The sequence below is a fragment of the Nyctereutes procyonoides genome, unplaced genomic scaffold (assembly GCF_905146905.1).
Source record: "Nyctereutes procyonoides isolate TBG_1078 unplaced genomic scaffold, NYPRO_anot_genome, whole genome shotgun sequence".
Classification (NCBI taxonomy): Eukaryota; Metazoa; Chordata; class Mammalia; order Carnivora; family Canidae; genus Nyctereutes; species Nyctereutes procyonoides.
Genome location: NW_026575049.1, coordinates 50,193,785 through 50,208,585, shown reverse-complemented (window position 1 = coordinate 50,208,585; position 14,801 = coordinate 50,193,785). Strand labels below are relative to the sequence as shown.

General features: G+C 40.1%; 1 protein-coding gene across 1 annotated transcript in view; it reads left to right on the top strand.

The window, feature by feature from the left end:
* The window catches only part of STPG4 (sperm-tail PG-rich repeat containing 4), a 38,700-nt gene that overhangs the window by 4,747 nt on the left and 19,152 nt on the right, over positions 1-14,801 (top strand). The window contains exons 4-5 of the mRNA XM_055329415.1: positions 10,449-10,513; positions 10,898-10,952. Coding sequence (XP_055185390.1) covers positions 10,449-10,513; positions 10,898-10,952 — 120 coding nt within the window. The remainder of the gene's footprint in view (positions 1-10,448; positions 10,514-10,897; positions 10,953-14,801) is intronic.

Here is a 14,801-nt window from a genome sequence, read left to right as displayed (position 1 = left end):
CCCCTTTTTATACATGAAAACCAAGGTGAGTACATACTAAGTCACTTGTTCACAGGCACATAGCTGATAAATAGATGAGGCAGTACTTTTAACTGAGGGTTTCTGAGTTCACATTCAGTGCTTTTTCCAGTGTGCCTCTGACTATGAACCCGACTTTGGATGTGTGGATCCAGAGTAGATAAGGGAAGGGAATAACATTGTCCAAGGCCTGTTCCAGGCTGGCAAATACAGAATTGGGACTTGGCCTTTAGCACTTGGGACTTTGGGCCTCCTACTTATTAAATATTTTTTTTTTTTTATTCATGGGAGAGAGAGAGCAAGAGCAAGCAGCAGGGAGGATCAGAGAGAGAAGGAGAAGCAAATTCCTGACTGAGTAAGGCACCCAACTTGGGGCTCGATCTCAGTACCCCAGGGTTATGACCTGAGCCAAAGGCAGATGCTTAACTGAGCCACCCAGGTGCCCCTGAGCTTCTCATTTTTAAAGAAGCCAGTAATAGTATTAACCCCTACAACTTTATTAGAATATCGTTGTGATAACCTGAGAAGAAACGCATTGCAACTGGAAGCTGAATTAAGTACAGGGGCTGTGGTTATAAAGATGGGCAAGAAATTTTCAGCAGGGTGAGCACGTCATAGCCAGCATGTAAACCCTTCCTACTGCTTTGCAAATTATAGCTTTGAAACAGGACAGAATGATAAATGCTCATTGGGTAAATCTTACCCTGTTTGCTTCAGCGGATGAATACAAACACTAAATTATACTTAGACATTTATGGCTTGGTATCGGGTAACCATGCTACATGTGAAATCATTCTGGCCACCTCAAGTGCAAAACCATTCTTCCTCTTTCTGCACCACCACTTACTGCCCTTCTACTTCCTCTCTTCTTGCTTTTAGGGGTTTTTGAGGGTAGGCCAAGGCCCACTGCTGAAAGGAGAAAACAGAGAAGGTTAGTATTAGGCAAAATTTAAAGCTTTAAAGGGTCATAAGAATTTGGCTTACCCAGAGGGGTGGATAAAACCTGAAAACATACTCTATTGCTTTCTTTTTCTTCTCTCTCCCCACCTCCCCCAAAAGGATAATGCTGTAAAAACTGGAAGAATTAAATGTTTTCCTAATTTTCTGTTTCAAAAATATATGATAATCTTCTCAGGAAGAGAGAGATTCAGATGTAACTTTGTTTACTCACAAATAAAATACACGATTCTGGTTTTTTAAAAGCAGAACCCGGCGTCTGGGTGGCTCAGTGGTTGAGTGTCTGCCTTCAGCTCAGGGCGTGATCCTGAAGTTTCAGGATCGAGTCTGCATGGGGCACAGGGAGCCTGCTTTTCTCCCTCTGCCTGTCTCTCATGAATAATTAAATAAAATCTTTTTTTTAAAAAAGCAGAACTCAGTAAAATAATAATTTGAATCTGAGGTAGATAGAGTATACATTGCTGTTATTTACTAACACAGAACAGCATTCTCCAGCTTCACAATTTTTAATAGAATATTCACTTTGTACTGCTGCTTTTTGTGTGTAAGAGTTTTTCCTATTTTCAACGCCTTTATTCTGAAGCATGTAACTCATAGAATCTATATCAAAGACTCCTATCAGGTATATATAGATGTGTCTGTGTGTTTGTGTGTGTTTGCGCATGCATACATGAGTGTGTACGTGTACTCACCTATGTCTGGCTCTTTCCAAAGACTGTTTGAGATGGTCCTACGATTTTATAATACTTCTTTTTGGAATTATTTTTTGAGAAGTAATAGGTTTTTATTATAGAACATGTGAACAGAAGTGAGGCTATGTTTCTCCCCTATCTGCAGTGTTATAACCTGCTCTTTGCGTGGCTGCCATTCTCCACTAGCGCCTGGGTTCCAACCCCGTCCCTTCTGGAGGATTTTAACTCCCTTTTGCTCCCACTCTCTCCACCACTCGTGTGATTTCAGTGTGCCCCATACATGATCTTCCAACAATCTTGCTTTTCAGTTTCTTGAATTCTCCTCTGCCTCAGCCATTCACTCTTTAGAGTTGTTTGTGGCTTTTTGTTTTTTTTGTTTGTTTGTTTTACTCCTTAGAGTTTTTCAAGACCAAACATTTCAATCCTCCACAATCTCAACTGCATACAACCCACTCTTATCACCCTCTCCTAATCTCACCCTAGGGCACTAACCCCAACAATTTTTCCATCCTCCCGATCTAGAATCCATGCATCCTACCTCCTTTTCACTGCCTCTGACTTTTTGTTGTTTTCCTTCCTTGCTGAGCCTCAGTTCCTAGTTACTTATTAGAGCTTCTCCCCCCTTACACTCTCAGTCCCTTGCCCTGGTGGCTTATCTTACTTGTCTGGCAAAGCAACCACACTGTTTAAGTCCAAGTCTCTGCGAACTCTGTACCTGCATCCACGTAGCTGAATGACTGATCTTATTTTAAGTTCTTAACCATGGGACGCTTGGGTGGCTCCATGGTTAAGCATCTGCCTTTGGCTCAGGGCGTAATCCCAGGGTCCTGGGATGGAGTCCCACATCAGGCTCCCCATAGGGAGCCTTTTCTCCCTCTGCCTATGTCTCTGCCTCTCTCTGTGTCTCTCATGAATAAATAAATAAAATCTTAAAAAAAAAATCCTTCACCTTGCCTGATACTGAATGGACTTCCCTGGTTGTTTTCTCTGCCCCTCTTGTAGGTGGCTTTATCTCACATCTCCCCTCTTTCCAGAGCTCCACCTTCTCCTCCTCAGTCCTTCCTGTTCTCTCTTCTCACCTTCTTCAGCACCCCCCCTTTTTTTAAGATTTTATGTATTCATGGGAGATACAAAGAGAGAGGAGGCAGAGACATAGGCAGAGGGAGAAGCAGGCTCCCAGCAAGGAACCCGATGCAGGACTCCATCCCAGGACCCCAGGACCACACGCTGAGCCGAGGGCAGATACTCAACTACCGAGCCACTCAGGCGTCCCTCCCGCCCCTTCTCCCTGTCCTCTTCATGTTGGAGTGCCCCTGGCACTCATTCCTCTTCCCCTTCTACACTCACTCCATCAGTGATCTCATTCAGTTCCTAGGCTTTGGACACCATCTATTTGTTTGAGATTTCCAAATTTATACCTCCTTTGGACTTCTCTCTTGAATTCCAGACTTGTATATCCATCTATATTTTGACCTCTGCACTTATATGTCTAATTCAGGGTTTCTTAACCTTGGCACTATTGACATTTTGGACAGGATAATTCTTTGTTGTGGAGGCTGTTCTGAGCTTTGTAGGATGTTCAGCAGCATTCCTGGAAAATTAGATGCCATTAACTAATTAAATGCCATTAGCAGTCCCCCTCCCAGTTACAGCACCAAAACTATCTCCAGACATTGCCAAATGTTCCCTGAGGGTGAGGAGAGGGGGCTAATAAAACCAACCAACCAACCAACCAACCAACCAACCAACCAACAAACCCACCTCCTTGCTTGAGAACTTTAGTGACAACAGGTGTGATCTCTGAGTGGTTGTTCTCAGGGTCAACAGGTTCATTGTGAACTGACTTCATCTTACTATCCCACTCACCCCCTTCCTGCCCCTGGCCTCCTGGCTACTTCTTGAGCTCACCACTACACCACAGTGTCTTTGCATTGGATTTTCCTTCTTCTTGAGTGCTCTCATTCCAGATATCTGCATGACTCACTCCGTTTCCTTCAGTTCTTTCTTCAAGTGTCACCTTCTCAATGAGCCCCATTTAAATTGGCCACCTGACACTTCAGACCTTCCCTACCCTGCCCTTATTTTTTTCTTTAGCACCTGTAGCCATCAGTATACTCTGTAATTTACTTTTACTTTACACTTACTATTTGTTTTCTGTTTTCCCCCATGAGCATGAAGCTTCATGAGGATATGAATATTTAACTATTTTGCTCACTGTTACATCTTTGCCCCTAGAACAGTGTCTGTTGATTCATATGTGTTGAATGTGGAACAAATGAATGATTACCCAACTATCTGATATCTGACTGGGCCTTATTCTATTTGTTTCCTTTGATGTGTCTTTGTGTGTATATTGTTCACTGTTCCTCAAAACTTATTTTCATGAACCCTAAGACCTAAGAGAAAAGTGTTCTCCTTCAGAGAAGGTTTGCTTTTGGTTCTCCTGATACTTGGGGAAGCTACTAATCTGATGCCACTTGAAATGCATTGTCTATGTATTCTTAGATCGCTCCAGTGTTGGGAATTTGGACTGGAATCCATGAAAGGGACTAGCCCATGGTTATACTCTCTTAATGATGGATTTCTGCCCCTCTTTCCAATTCTGCTCAGCACCAAGGCAACTCTGTCTATAGACCTTTAGCACTGAGTGATAGGGGTGGGTTTACTTTCCAAAAGTGTTCTTTTAGGGTCTCTAATTCCTGTGGGTAGGACTCCCATTAGATCACCTTCATTGATGGGCCTAGGCTTTGACCTCTGGATCCTCATAAGACTCTGAAGTTGCCTCAGATGCAGCCCTGTTCTTCTGCTGAGCTTAGTCTGGACCAGCAAACATCCTCTGGGCAAACGTTGGCCACATACCTCTTTGGCTTCTTGCTATGTCTCGCTATAGTGTTCTTATGATTCCTTGTTATCTGGTTAGCAATTTCAGATCATTTTAAAAACTCTTGTTTGTTAGCTTTTAATATTTTATTCCTCATTTGTAGTAATTGTCTGTGGTAGGAAAGTTCATAGCTTGCCATTAATAGGAACCAGAACTTTTTTTCCCTTAGAAATACACTGTTACTCTTTTCCTCACCATTATATATTCTCTATATCATTTTAGATAGCTGCATAGTATTCTACTATATGCACATATCCTAATGTAGTCACCATTTTCTGCTGTTAAGTCATAGAGTGGAATTGTTGGGGAAAGGTATGTAGATGTCTAAGTCTTTGGAGATGCATTGCCAAAATACTCTTACAAAGTGTACTATCCTGCAACTCTATCTTGCAGAGTGGAATAAATCCAGTACCATTTTACATCCACTGTTTATGGTTTCAACTAAAAACACGGATCAAAGGACTTACATAGGAAATTTTAAAGTATAAACTTGAAATCAGTATGCCAGGGGAACTTCGAACAATCCCAAGTCAGCTAAGCAGAGTTTCCCTACAATGAACAGGAAAGGGAGAAGATAGTGACTCTGCTCCAGTCTCAAGCCAGTCACTGTGTGGCTTCAACACTTTTGCATCAAAGGGTAAAAATGAGTTATATTCTCTCTCTCTTTTTTTTTTTAATTTAAATTTTAGATAGTTAACATACAGTGCAACATTGGTTTCTGGAATAGAGTCATGTTCTCTTATAATCGAATTGAAATAGATAATCTAAGAATGAACAAAAGATATGAACTAGCAGTTCACCAAAGAGACATACCAGTTACTAAAAAAAAAAAAAAAAAAAAAAGCACAAAGTGATGCTTGGCTTCAACTAATAATTAAACAATGAGAAAGGAACAAAAGCGACTAGACATAATTTTTTTGCTTGTCAGATGATCAATTTAAGTTTGATGATACCCATTATTGGAAAAGCGAGTACAGAAACAGATATTCTCACATAATGTTTGTATAATACACATTGTTGCAAAGATTGTGGAAAGGAATTTGGTAATTCCTAGCAGTTTTGTTTTTATTTTTAAAAAGATTTTATTTATTTATTCATGAGAGACCCAGAAAGAGAGGCAGAGACACAGGCAGAGGGAGAAGCAGGCTCCATGCAGGGAGCCCAATGTGGGACTCCATCCTGGGACCCCAGGATCACACCCTGAACCGAAGGCAGACTCTCAACTGCTGAGTCACCCACATGTCCCTATTTTTATTTTAAAGAGAGGGAGAGCTAGTGGGGTGGAGATGGCAGAGGGAGAAGGAGAGAGAGAATCCTAGGCAGACTCCCTGCTGAACGTGGAGCCCAATGTAGGACTTAGTCTCACAACCCTAAGATCATGACCTGAGCTGAAATCAAGAGTTGGATGCTCAACCCACTGAACCACTCAGCACCCCAAAGGATCCATTCTAATGTATTCAAAAGACATCCTTGAGAGTCTAAGATTGAGAAAATCTGGCCAATTCATTGATCATTGTTAACTGTGTTGAAAAATGAATTCAGAGAATTTGTCTCAGGGACTGGGACCCACTTATAGTTCTTAGTTCGTTTGGAGCTGATGAAAAGTACAGGGTACTTGCAATTTTAGTATATGTGCTGTCAAAGTGAGCACTATAGGGTACTTGCAAAATTAAGGACCATGTCTTGCTAGCATGAGGCAGGCTTCTTTTTGAAAAAGTTCTATGTCATCTGTTTCTCAGGCCCAAGTCTGAGCAGTGAATCAATGATACTTTCATATGACATAGGAGACTTTACTTCTCAGAGAGAAGGTATATTTGATGACATTTCTACTAGTAGGGCCTAAAAATATTACACCTACCAGCCCATTGGTTGCATTCACCTTATGATTATTCTGTTAGGGCTTCTAAACGGATGAACAATCTATTTTCTTCCATTCCACCTACTTATGGATCCAGATTTTCAAAATATTGTCATACCAAGGACCTAAGAAGTTGGTTTTTTTTTTTACTTTTTCCAGTTTTTTGACATTGATGGTGCTGGTACAACACAACTGAATTAAGCATCCACACTAATATCATCTTGCCATATTTGATGACTCTAAGGTATTGTAAGATTTCTGAGTGCCTAATCAACATGGATTGAAACAATTAGCTAGAGTCGGGTATTATCGTGGGCACATTGTCTAGATTCTCTGAGCCTTACATTACAAATGAAGAACTGAGAAGCATATATAGGAATTAGGAAAGTGCGTGTGAAAAAAAAAAAAAGAAGGAAAGTGCATGTGTATGTGTGTGCACCCGTGTGCACATGTGCATGCACATATGCATATACATACATACACATGCACATACACATTCTTTTTTTTAAAGATTTTATTTATTTATGCATGAGAGACACAGAGAGAGAGGCAGAGACATAGGCAAGAGGGAGAAGCAGGCTCCACGCAGGGAGCGTGATGTGGGACTCTATCCCAGGACCCTCAGATCACAACCTGAGCCAAAGGCAGATGCTCAACCGCTGAGCCACCCAGGTGCCTCACATTCTTTTTTTTTCATATACATTCTTTTTGGTGTATATGTATATTCTGTTAGACCCAAGGATAATGGAACCACCCAGACAGCTTGCAACAAGGTCAGCAATGCGCAGAGTAATACTTTCTTATAAGAGGCAGCTGGATATTTAAGACTTTATGGAAAAAAATAGCCCTCTCTCAGCTATATTAAATAGCAAAGAATGGCCAATGCCAAGAAAGTAGGACAAGTATAGAAGCAATAGGTTACCAGTATTCCTTTCTAGATTAATGCTAAGACTTTTTCTATGAGTACGTTTATTACGTAAATCTTTTGTGGTTGCTGAGTATAGAGCAAACAGCAGCTTTTTGGGTCGTTTTTTTTCCCCCACTTTCCACTTCTTTCTTATTTCTTCTCATGTATATATGGGTATATGTGCATGAGAGAGTGAGAGAGAGAGAGAGCACAAAAACAGTGAGCATAAAGCATATATGGACAATTTAAACAGAAAGCAAATATCCATGTAACCATCATCAAAATCAAGAAATAAAATGCTGTGGCCCCTAAGAAAGCATCTGTTTAAAATTCATTCTTGTGCTCCCATGGCATGATTAAACAAACAAACTCATGTCTCTTTCATGTTTACTATGTCGAGTAAGCAATTAACAAGGCACAGGTGCATCAGGACAATGTATGTATTTCATCATAAAATCTATATTTACTGTTCTTATCACTGTATCCACAAAAAGCTGCCTCTGCAATCAAAATTGTATTAATATGTGAAAGAGGGCAGCCCAGGTGGCTCAGTGGTTTAGCACCGTCTTCAGCCCGGGGCGTGATCCTGGAGACCTGGGATCGAGTCCCACGTTGGGCTTCCTGCATGGAGCCTGCTTCTCCCTCTGCCTGTGTCTCTGCCTCTGTCTCTGTGTCTCTCATGAATAAATAAATAAAATCTTTGAAAAAAAAATATGTGAAAGACAGCTGTGGGGTTAAATACCATAGCTGAACTTCCTTGTGGCAGATAATGCCAGGACATGGATGCCTCATTTTCAGCAAAGGCAGTATTGTATTTTTAAACCTGATTTTAAAATAATAGGGGGTGGGGGAGATTGTCCCCTTGAAAGATGGAATCTTCCCAGGATTTTATAATACAGCTCCTCCCTGCCAGCTCCTTCAGCATAAGAAGTTCTAGAGGTCTAGAGGTCCAGTGAGCTTTCGTTCCTCTGGCTTCCAGTTCTCTTCCTTCTTTTCTTCCCCTCTCACATATCCCACTCTCTGTCTGTTTAGGTTCCTCATGCTCCTTACATCATGAACTTCTCGACTACTATCTATAGATAGAGAGACAGTGGAGTCCCCCAGGTAGTTTGCAACAAGCTTGGCAGTGGGCAAAGAGACGGTCTCTTCTGCAACATTCTTCTCCATAAAATGACCTTCCTTGGCCCCCTTGAGGAAGTCCTGCTTTCCCTAAAGCCCCACTCAAATCTCACTGTCTTTGCCATCTTTAGACCATCTTTAGTGGATTTATTTAATTATTTCCCCTGACTTTACTGAGGTATAATTGAAAAAATTGTGTATATTTAAGGTGTATATGATGATTATATATTGTTATGCATTATGTGGGAGCACCTGGGTGGCTCAGTTGGTTAAGCATCCAACTCTTGATTTCGGCTCAGGTCATGATCTCAGGGTCATGAGATCGAGCCCTGCATTGGGCTCTCCTTCTCTCTCTCTTTGTCCCTCGTGCCCCTCAAAAGAAAAAGAATCTATATTTTGTATGTATCATGAAATGATTATGACATCAGGTTAATTAACATATCCATCACTTCACATAGTTACTATTTTGTGTGTGTGTGATGAGAACACATAAGATCTACTCTCTTAGCAGTTTTCAAGCATACAATACAGTCTTAACTAGAGTCACCATGCTGTACATGATAGCCCTAGAACTTATAGTAACTGAAAGTTATTTGACAATCATCTTTGACAATCATCTCCCCATTTCCCCACCACCCCCAGCCTCTGGAAACCACCATTTATTCTGTTTCTATGAGTACCCTTTTCTTTTTTAAGATTTTATTTTTAAGCAATCTCAACAGCTAACGTGGGGCTCGAATTCACAACCAGGAGATCAAGAGTCACATGCTCCACCAGCTGAGCCAGTCAGGTGTCCCTATGAGTACTCTTTTAGATTTTACATATGACAGATACAAAACAGTATTTGTCTTTCTCTGGCTTATTTCACTTAGCATAATGTGCTCCAGATTCATCCATGTTGTTGCAATTGGCAGGATTTCTTTTCACATTGGAATTATATTCCTGTGAGATATGTATATATACACACATACATACACATACATATGATTCATGCACATATATATAGCATTTATATCATATACTCATATATCATATATATATTTATTCATTATCATATATATATACTCATTATCCACTCATCCATCAGTGGACACTTAGGTTTTTTCCAGAGGTTGGCTATTTGTGAATAATGCTACAGTGAACATGGGAATGTGCAGATATCTCTTTTAGATATGGATTTTGTTTCCTTTGGATATATACCCAGAAATAGGATTACTAGATCATATAGTAGTTCTATTTTTTACTTTTTGAGGAACCTCCATCTTATTTTCCATGATAGCTGCACCACTTTACATTCCTACCAACAGTGCTCAAGGGTTTCCTTTTTCCCATATCCTGACCAACGTTTATCTCTTATCTTTTTTAAAAAAAAATATTTTATTTATTTATTTATTTGAGAGAGAGAGACAGAGGTAGCAACAGAGAGCATGAGCGGTGAGGAGAGAGAAAGTGGGAACTCTTGTCCTCTTCCTGACCTTAGAGGAAAAGCTTTTAGCTTTTCACATTGAGTATGTGAGGTTAGCTATAGGTCACTTAGTTGGATTTAATTCATCTCTCCCAACCCCCAAGTCTCCAACTTATAATTTTTTAAAATAGTATTTTATATTAGAATTGTTTGTGTATGTGTCTTCTCACTCCTGCTGGTCAGGGACCGTATCTCTCTTACCATTGTGTTTCTCCCCATCACACCTAGCAGTGCTTTACCCACAGAGAAGCCTCACTAAATGGTACTTAAATGGATTTGTTGAATCTAGCACTTTTAAAATACGGTCAATTGTTCAGCATTTTTCTATGCATCAGCATCAGCTCAGGCACATTATCATAAAATTTACCATGAAAAGTGGTGTTTTGAAGCTCCATCTTTGAAAATGTACTTTTTCCACTGTTAAGATAGAGAATAAATTATATAATGCTGTATAGTCATAAAATAAAGGATTATGAATGACAGGTAATAAAATAAAGTGAGCTTAAGACCTGTATTAATCTATTTTTGGTGTCCTTGTCCATTCTATGTAGTCAGTTAAGCTTTCACCAGGGCAATATGATCTACTTCCTGCACCAGTTCCCAAGCACGCTTCCAGGTAATTATATACTTATTAAGTTGCTTTTACTAATTTCACTCATGCCTTTTTATTTACATTCTTAACCAATACTAATGGCTTTTAAACCTTATTTATGTTCATCATATCTAGATTAGCATTTTTATTTTATATTTTTAAGATTTTATTTATTTATTTGACAGAGAGTACAAGCAAGGGGAGCAGGATAGGGAGAAGCAGGCTCCCCACTGGGCAGGGAGCCTGACTTGGGGCTTGATCCCAGAACCTTGGGATCATGACCTGAGCCACCCAGGCACCCCTAAATTAGCATTTTTAAATGCTTAGTGAGAGACAGGAAATAAGTTAACAAAGTTCTCACGTTAAAAAATAGATTTAGAAAATCATCTTTTTTTTTTTTAAATATAGAAGCTTCGTATTTCGTTCTACAGTTCAAAGATTTCCAACAAGCTACTTCACTCCTGTAAGTATATTATAGACAATTAACTCATGATGAATTTGGTGTTTAAGATATGCAGTGGTTCATTCTGATATATCAAGATTAATATTTTGTTATCTGTAGTAGATAAGCAGAGAATGATTAATGTAATTGACTTGAGATATACTTCAAGTGTATCTGAAGCTATACTAGGGATTTCAATATAAGTAACCCATTTGTGTCAAGTTACAGAGGAAAAGTAAAAGCTCCTTTCCTTTCTGTAGGTCTTGACTCATATCACCTGCTCAGTGAAGTCATCCCTAGTCACCTGTTCAGAATTTCCTGTGCTCTCTTTCTTGCTTTATTTTCCTCCATACTGCTCATCACTGTCTGATACACTACACTCAGACATTAATCTGTCCTATTTTATCTGTCTTCCCCACTGGAATGTAAGCTTCATGAAGGTGGGGATTTTTGTCTGTTTTTGTCCTGCATACAAAACACCTGGAAAAATGCCTGGCACATGGTATTATTGACTTAATGAATTAATAAAATCATCAGAGATATTTGATAGATCATTGTATTAACAACAAAAAGGAAAAGTATCTCTGGGTTCTTTAAAAAATGTGAAAATCGGGATCCCTGGGTGGCGCAGCGGTTTGGCGCCTGCCTTTGGCCCAGGGCGCGATCCTGGAGACCTGGGATCGAATCCCACGTCTGGCTCCCGGTGCATGGAGCCTGCATCTCCCTCTGCCTGTGTCTATGCCTCTCTCTCTCTCTCTCTCTCTCTCTCTCTCTCTCTCTGTGTGTGTGTGACTATCATAAATAAATAGAAAATTAAAAAAAAAAACAAAAATAAACAAAATCTTTAAAAAAAAATGTGAAAATGCCTTCCTGCATCCACAGATTTCCAAATATTTGTTCATGTGTCATGATAAAAATGAACTTTAGATAATTATTAGGATGCCAAAAAACAATTATATAAACATTTTGAAGGATTAAAGCAATATGAAATTATTCTGGGGTGGTTTCATGGACTTGAGTTACCTATTTGTAACTAGAAACCCAGGGGAGAAAGACATACAGTGAACATCTGAAAGAGGAATTTAGATAACAGAGTTCAGAAACAGACCCTGGACTTATATAAGATTTTTATATTTGATAAAGATGGTATGACAAATCAGTAGAGAAAGGAAGAGATATTTTATGCTGGGCAGTTGATTAAATAACTTAGAAATTAAGTTAGAGTCTTCCTACCACATATTGAAATAAATTCCATGTTGATAAAAGAATTAAATAAACCGTAAAACCAGATGAAAATATATTAGCCCATATCTAATTTTAGGATAAGGTAGATTTTTCTGAGATAAGAGCAGTGGTTGAACTGCAAAGGAGAAGTATTTGGTTTGGTCACATAACACTTAACATTTTTTGTATATCAGAAGACAAACTGTAAACAAAGTTAACAGGCAAATGCAAATTAGGAAAAATATTTTCAACAGATGTGGTAGATAAAGGGTTAATGGCCTTATCTAACAATCTCAAGGGAAAACATCAATAGAAAAGTAAAATAGATGAAGGCCATGAGTGGACCCATCATAAAACAAGAAGTTCAGATATCCACTAAAGGTAAAAAAAATTGTGATCCCACGAACAAATGTGAGAAGTGAAAAGGCTGATTGAAAACTTTCTGTATGTGGGTGGTGTGCTGGGCTGAATAATGGTCCCACAGATGTGTTCATGTCCTAATTCTTAGAACCTGTGAATGTTACCTTGTGTGGCAGAAATTGCCCTGTCCATATGATTATGTGAAGGATTTTGAGATTAGGATTGTCCTGGATTCTCCAGTGGGCCCTAAATGCGGTCACATTATAAGAGAGAGGCAGGAGGAGATTTGAGAAGGAGCAGAAGACAATGTGGCCACAAAGGCAGAAGTTGGATTGATGCGACCACAAGCCAAGGAAGGTGGCCATCACCAGAAGCTGGAAGAGGCAAAGACAGACTCTCCCCTAGAGTCTCCAGAGGGAGCAGCACCCTGCCAACACCTTGAGTTTAGCCCAGTGACCCTGATTTCACACTCTGGCCTCCAGAATTATGAATCAAACTCTGCTTTTTTTTTTTTTTTTTAAGATTTTATTTATTTATTTACGACACACACACACACACACACACACACACACACACACAGAGGCAGGGGGCAGAGGGAGAAGCAGGCTCCATGCAGGGAGCCGATGTGGGACTTGATCCCAGGACTTCAGGATCACACCCTAGGCCGAAGGCAGGTGCTAAACCACTGAGCCACCCAGGTGTCCCCAAAATCTGTTGTTTTAAGCTACCAAATTTATAGTAATTTGTCACACCAGGCACAGGACAGCAAGATAGATGGGGAGTATGTCCCTTGGATTTCACAACGGATTGATGGGAGGAAGACATGGGAAATTCTTCCTTTGGGTAGTCCTAGACCTTTTTTCTCTTGGACATGACAGTAGCTTCAAAATGACTCCTCAGCCTCCAGCTTAGAGTGTAGGCCAGTTGCCAGTGTTCTGGGAGCTAAGTCTGGGAAGAGGCTGGGGGATCTCATCGTTTGATGTGTGGAGAAGTTCACTTAATTCCTGTTTTGGGTAAAAGCTCCTGTCCTCAGAGTGCCTGGGGCTCCTGTGTCCAGTTCTCTGGTGCAGTCTCCCAGAAATGAACCACATGCCCTGCCTGCAATGTAGGAAGGGAATGAGGAGGAGATACCTGGAGAGAAGAGGTCTACCACTTTCTTTTACTTTCAACCCCCACCTGCCCATTCCCACCTGACAGGGGCCTCATTGCCTAAAATTCCTGACATTCTCCTGGGTTCTGTGAAGCAAATCAGCCTGTCCCCCTGGAAGGTCCTCTCTAGGCATGTGGGCCTCGGCTCTCTCTCCACTCTACTACATAAGGTACCATTCCTCCAGGGTGCTTCATGTTTTCCCCCAGTATGTACTCTCTGTTGGCTATTCTCTCTCTCTCTCTCTCTTTCTCCCCCCCCTTCTATGTGTGTGTGTGTGTGTGTGTGTGTGTGTGTGTGTGTGGAATGGGAGGCGGATAGTTACACCTTTCTTATTTGATGGGAGGAAAGGAAATAGATGCATATGTACAGATGGCTTTGGCAGCAAGCAGTCAAGACACCTGGATTTTTTTTTGCTGAGTAATGACTCTGTTCCCCTTGAAATATATGCATTAAATGAATGCTGTGAGCTAATAATGATTTGCTTACTATTAGTGAGAAGAGACTCAATAGTTCTCAATAGACTCAATAGTCCTGTCCAGGTTAGACGTCCTGGACAAGCAGCTGGGGATGTGAAATGGCTCAAACCAGTTGATTCTGATAGTTTTTGCCTTTGTTCTCATTGCTTTTACGGAGAGATTTTTCGAGCTCCTTATTCTGCCATTTTCATTGATGTCACCTCATCCATTCTATTTCATAAAAGTGATTCACTGATTTGGAACATCCTGTCCTTCAACAAAGTGAAAAGAATACTTTCATGGAAAATGTTTTAAGACAAAGAAATAGCCCAGGGCTGTGATTCATGTCTGTCCTAAACATGCATTCCCAGAGCAGAATGTGGGTTTGGTTTAGATCCACAAACTTGTAAACTGCAGAAAGCAAACTCCTTTGATCCCAACAGTGGGAGATGACAGTGTGCTGTGTGAGTATGGTATAGAAATGCTGCTTACCATTCTTAAACCTTTTTGAGATAAATGCAGTAATCTTCAGGCCATTATAGAATGCTACTTAACCTTTATCCAAAAAACTCATTTGATTGATTTTGTCATTCAGTTTAATTGTTCTAGAAATTGACAATACAATCATAGAATTGTTAAAAGACTCCTATTTTTTTTAAGATTTTATTTATTCATGAGAGT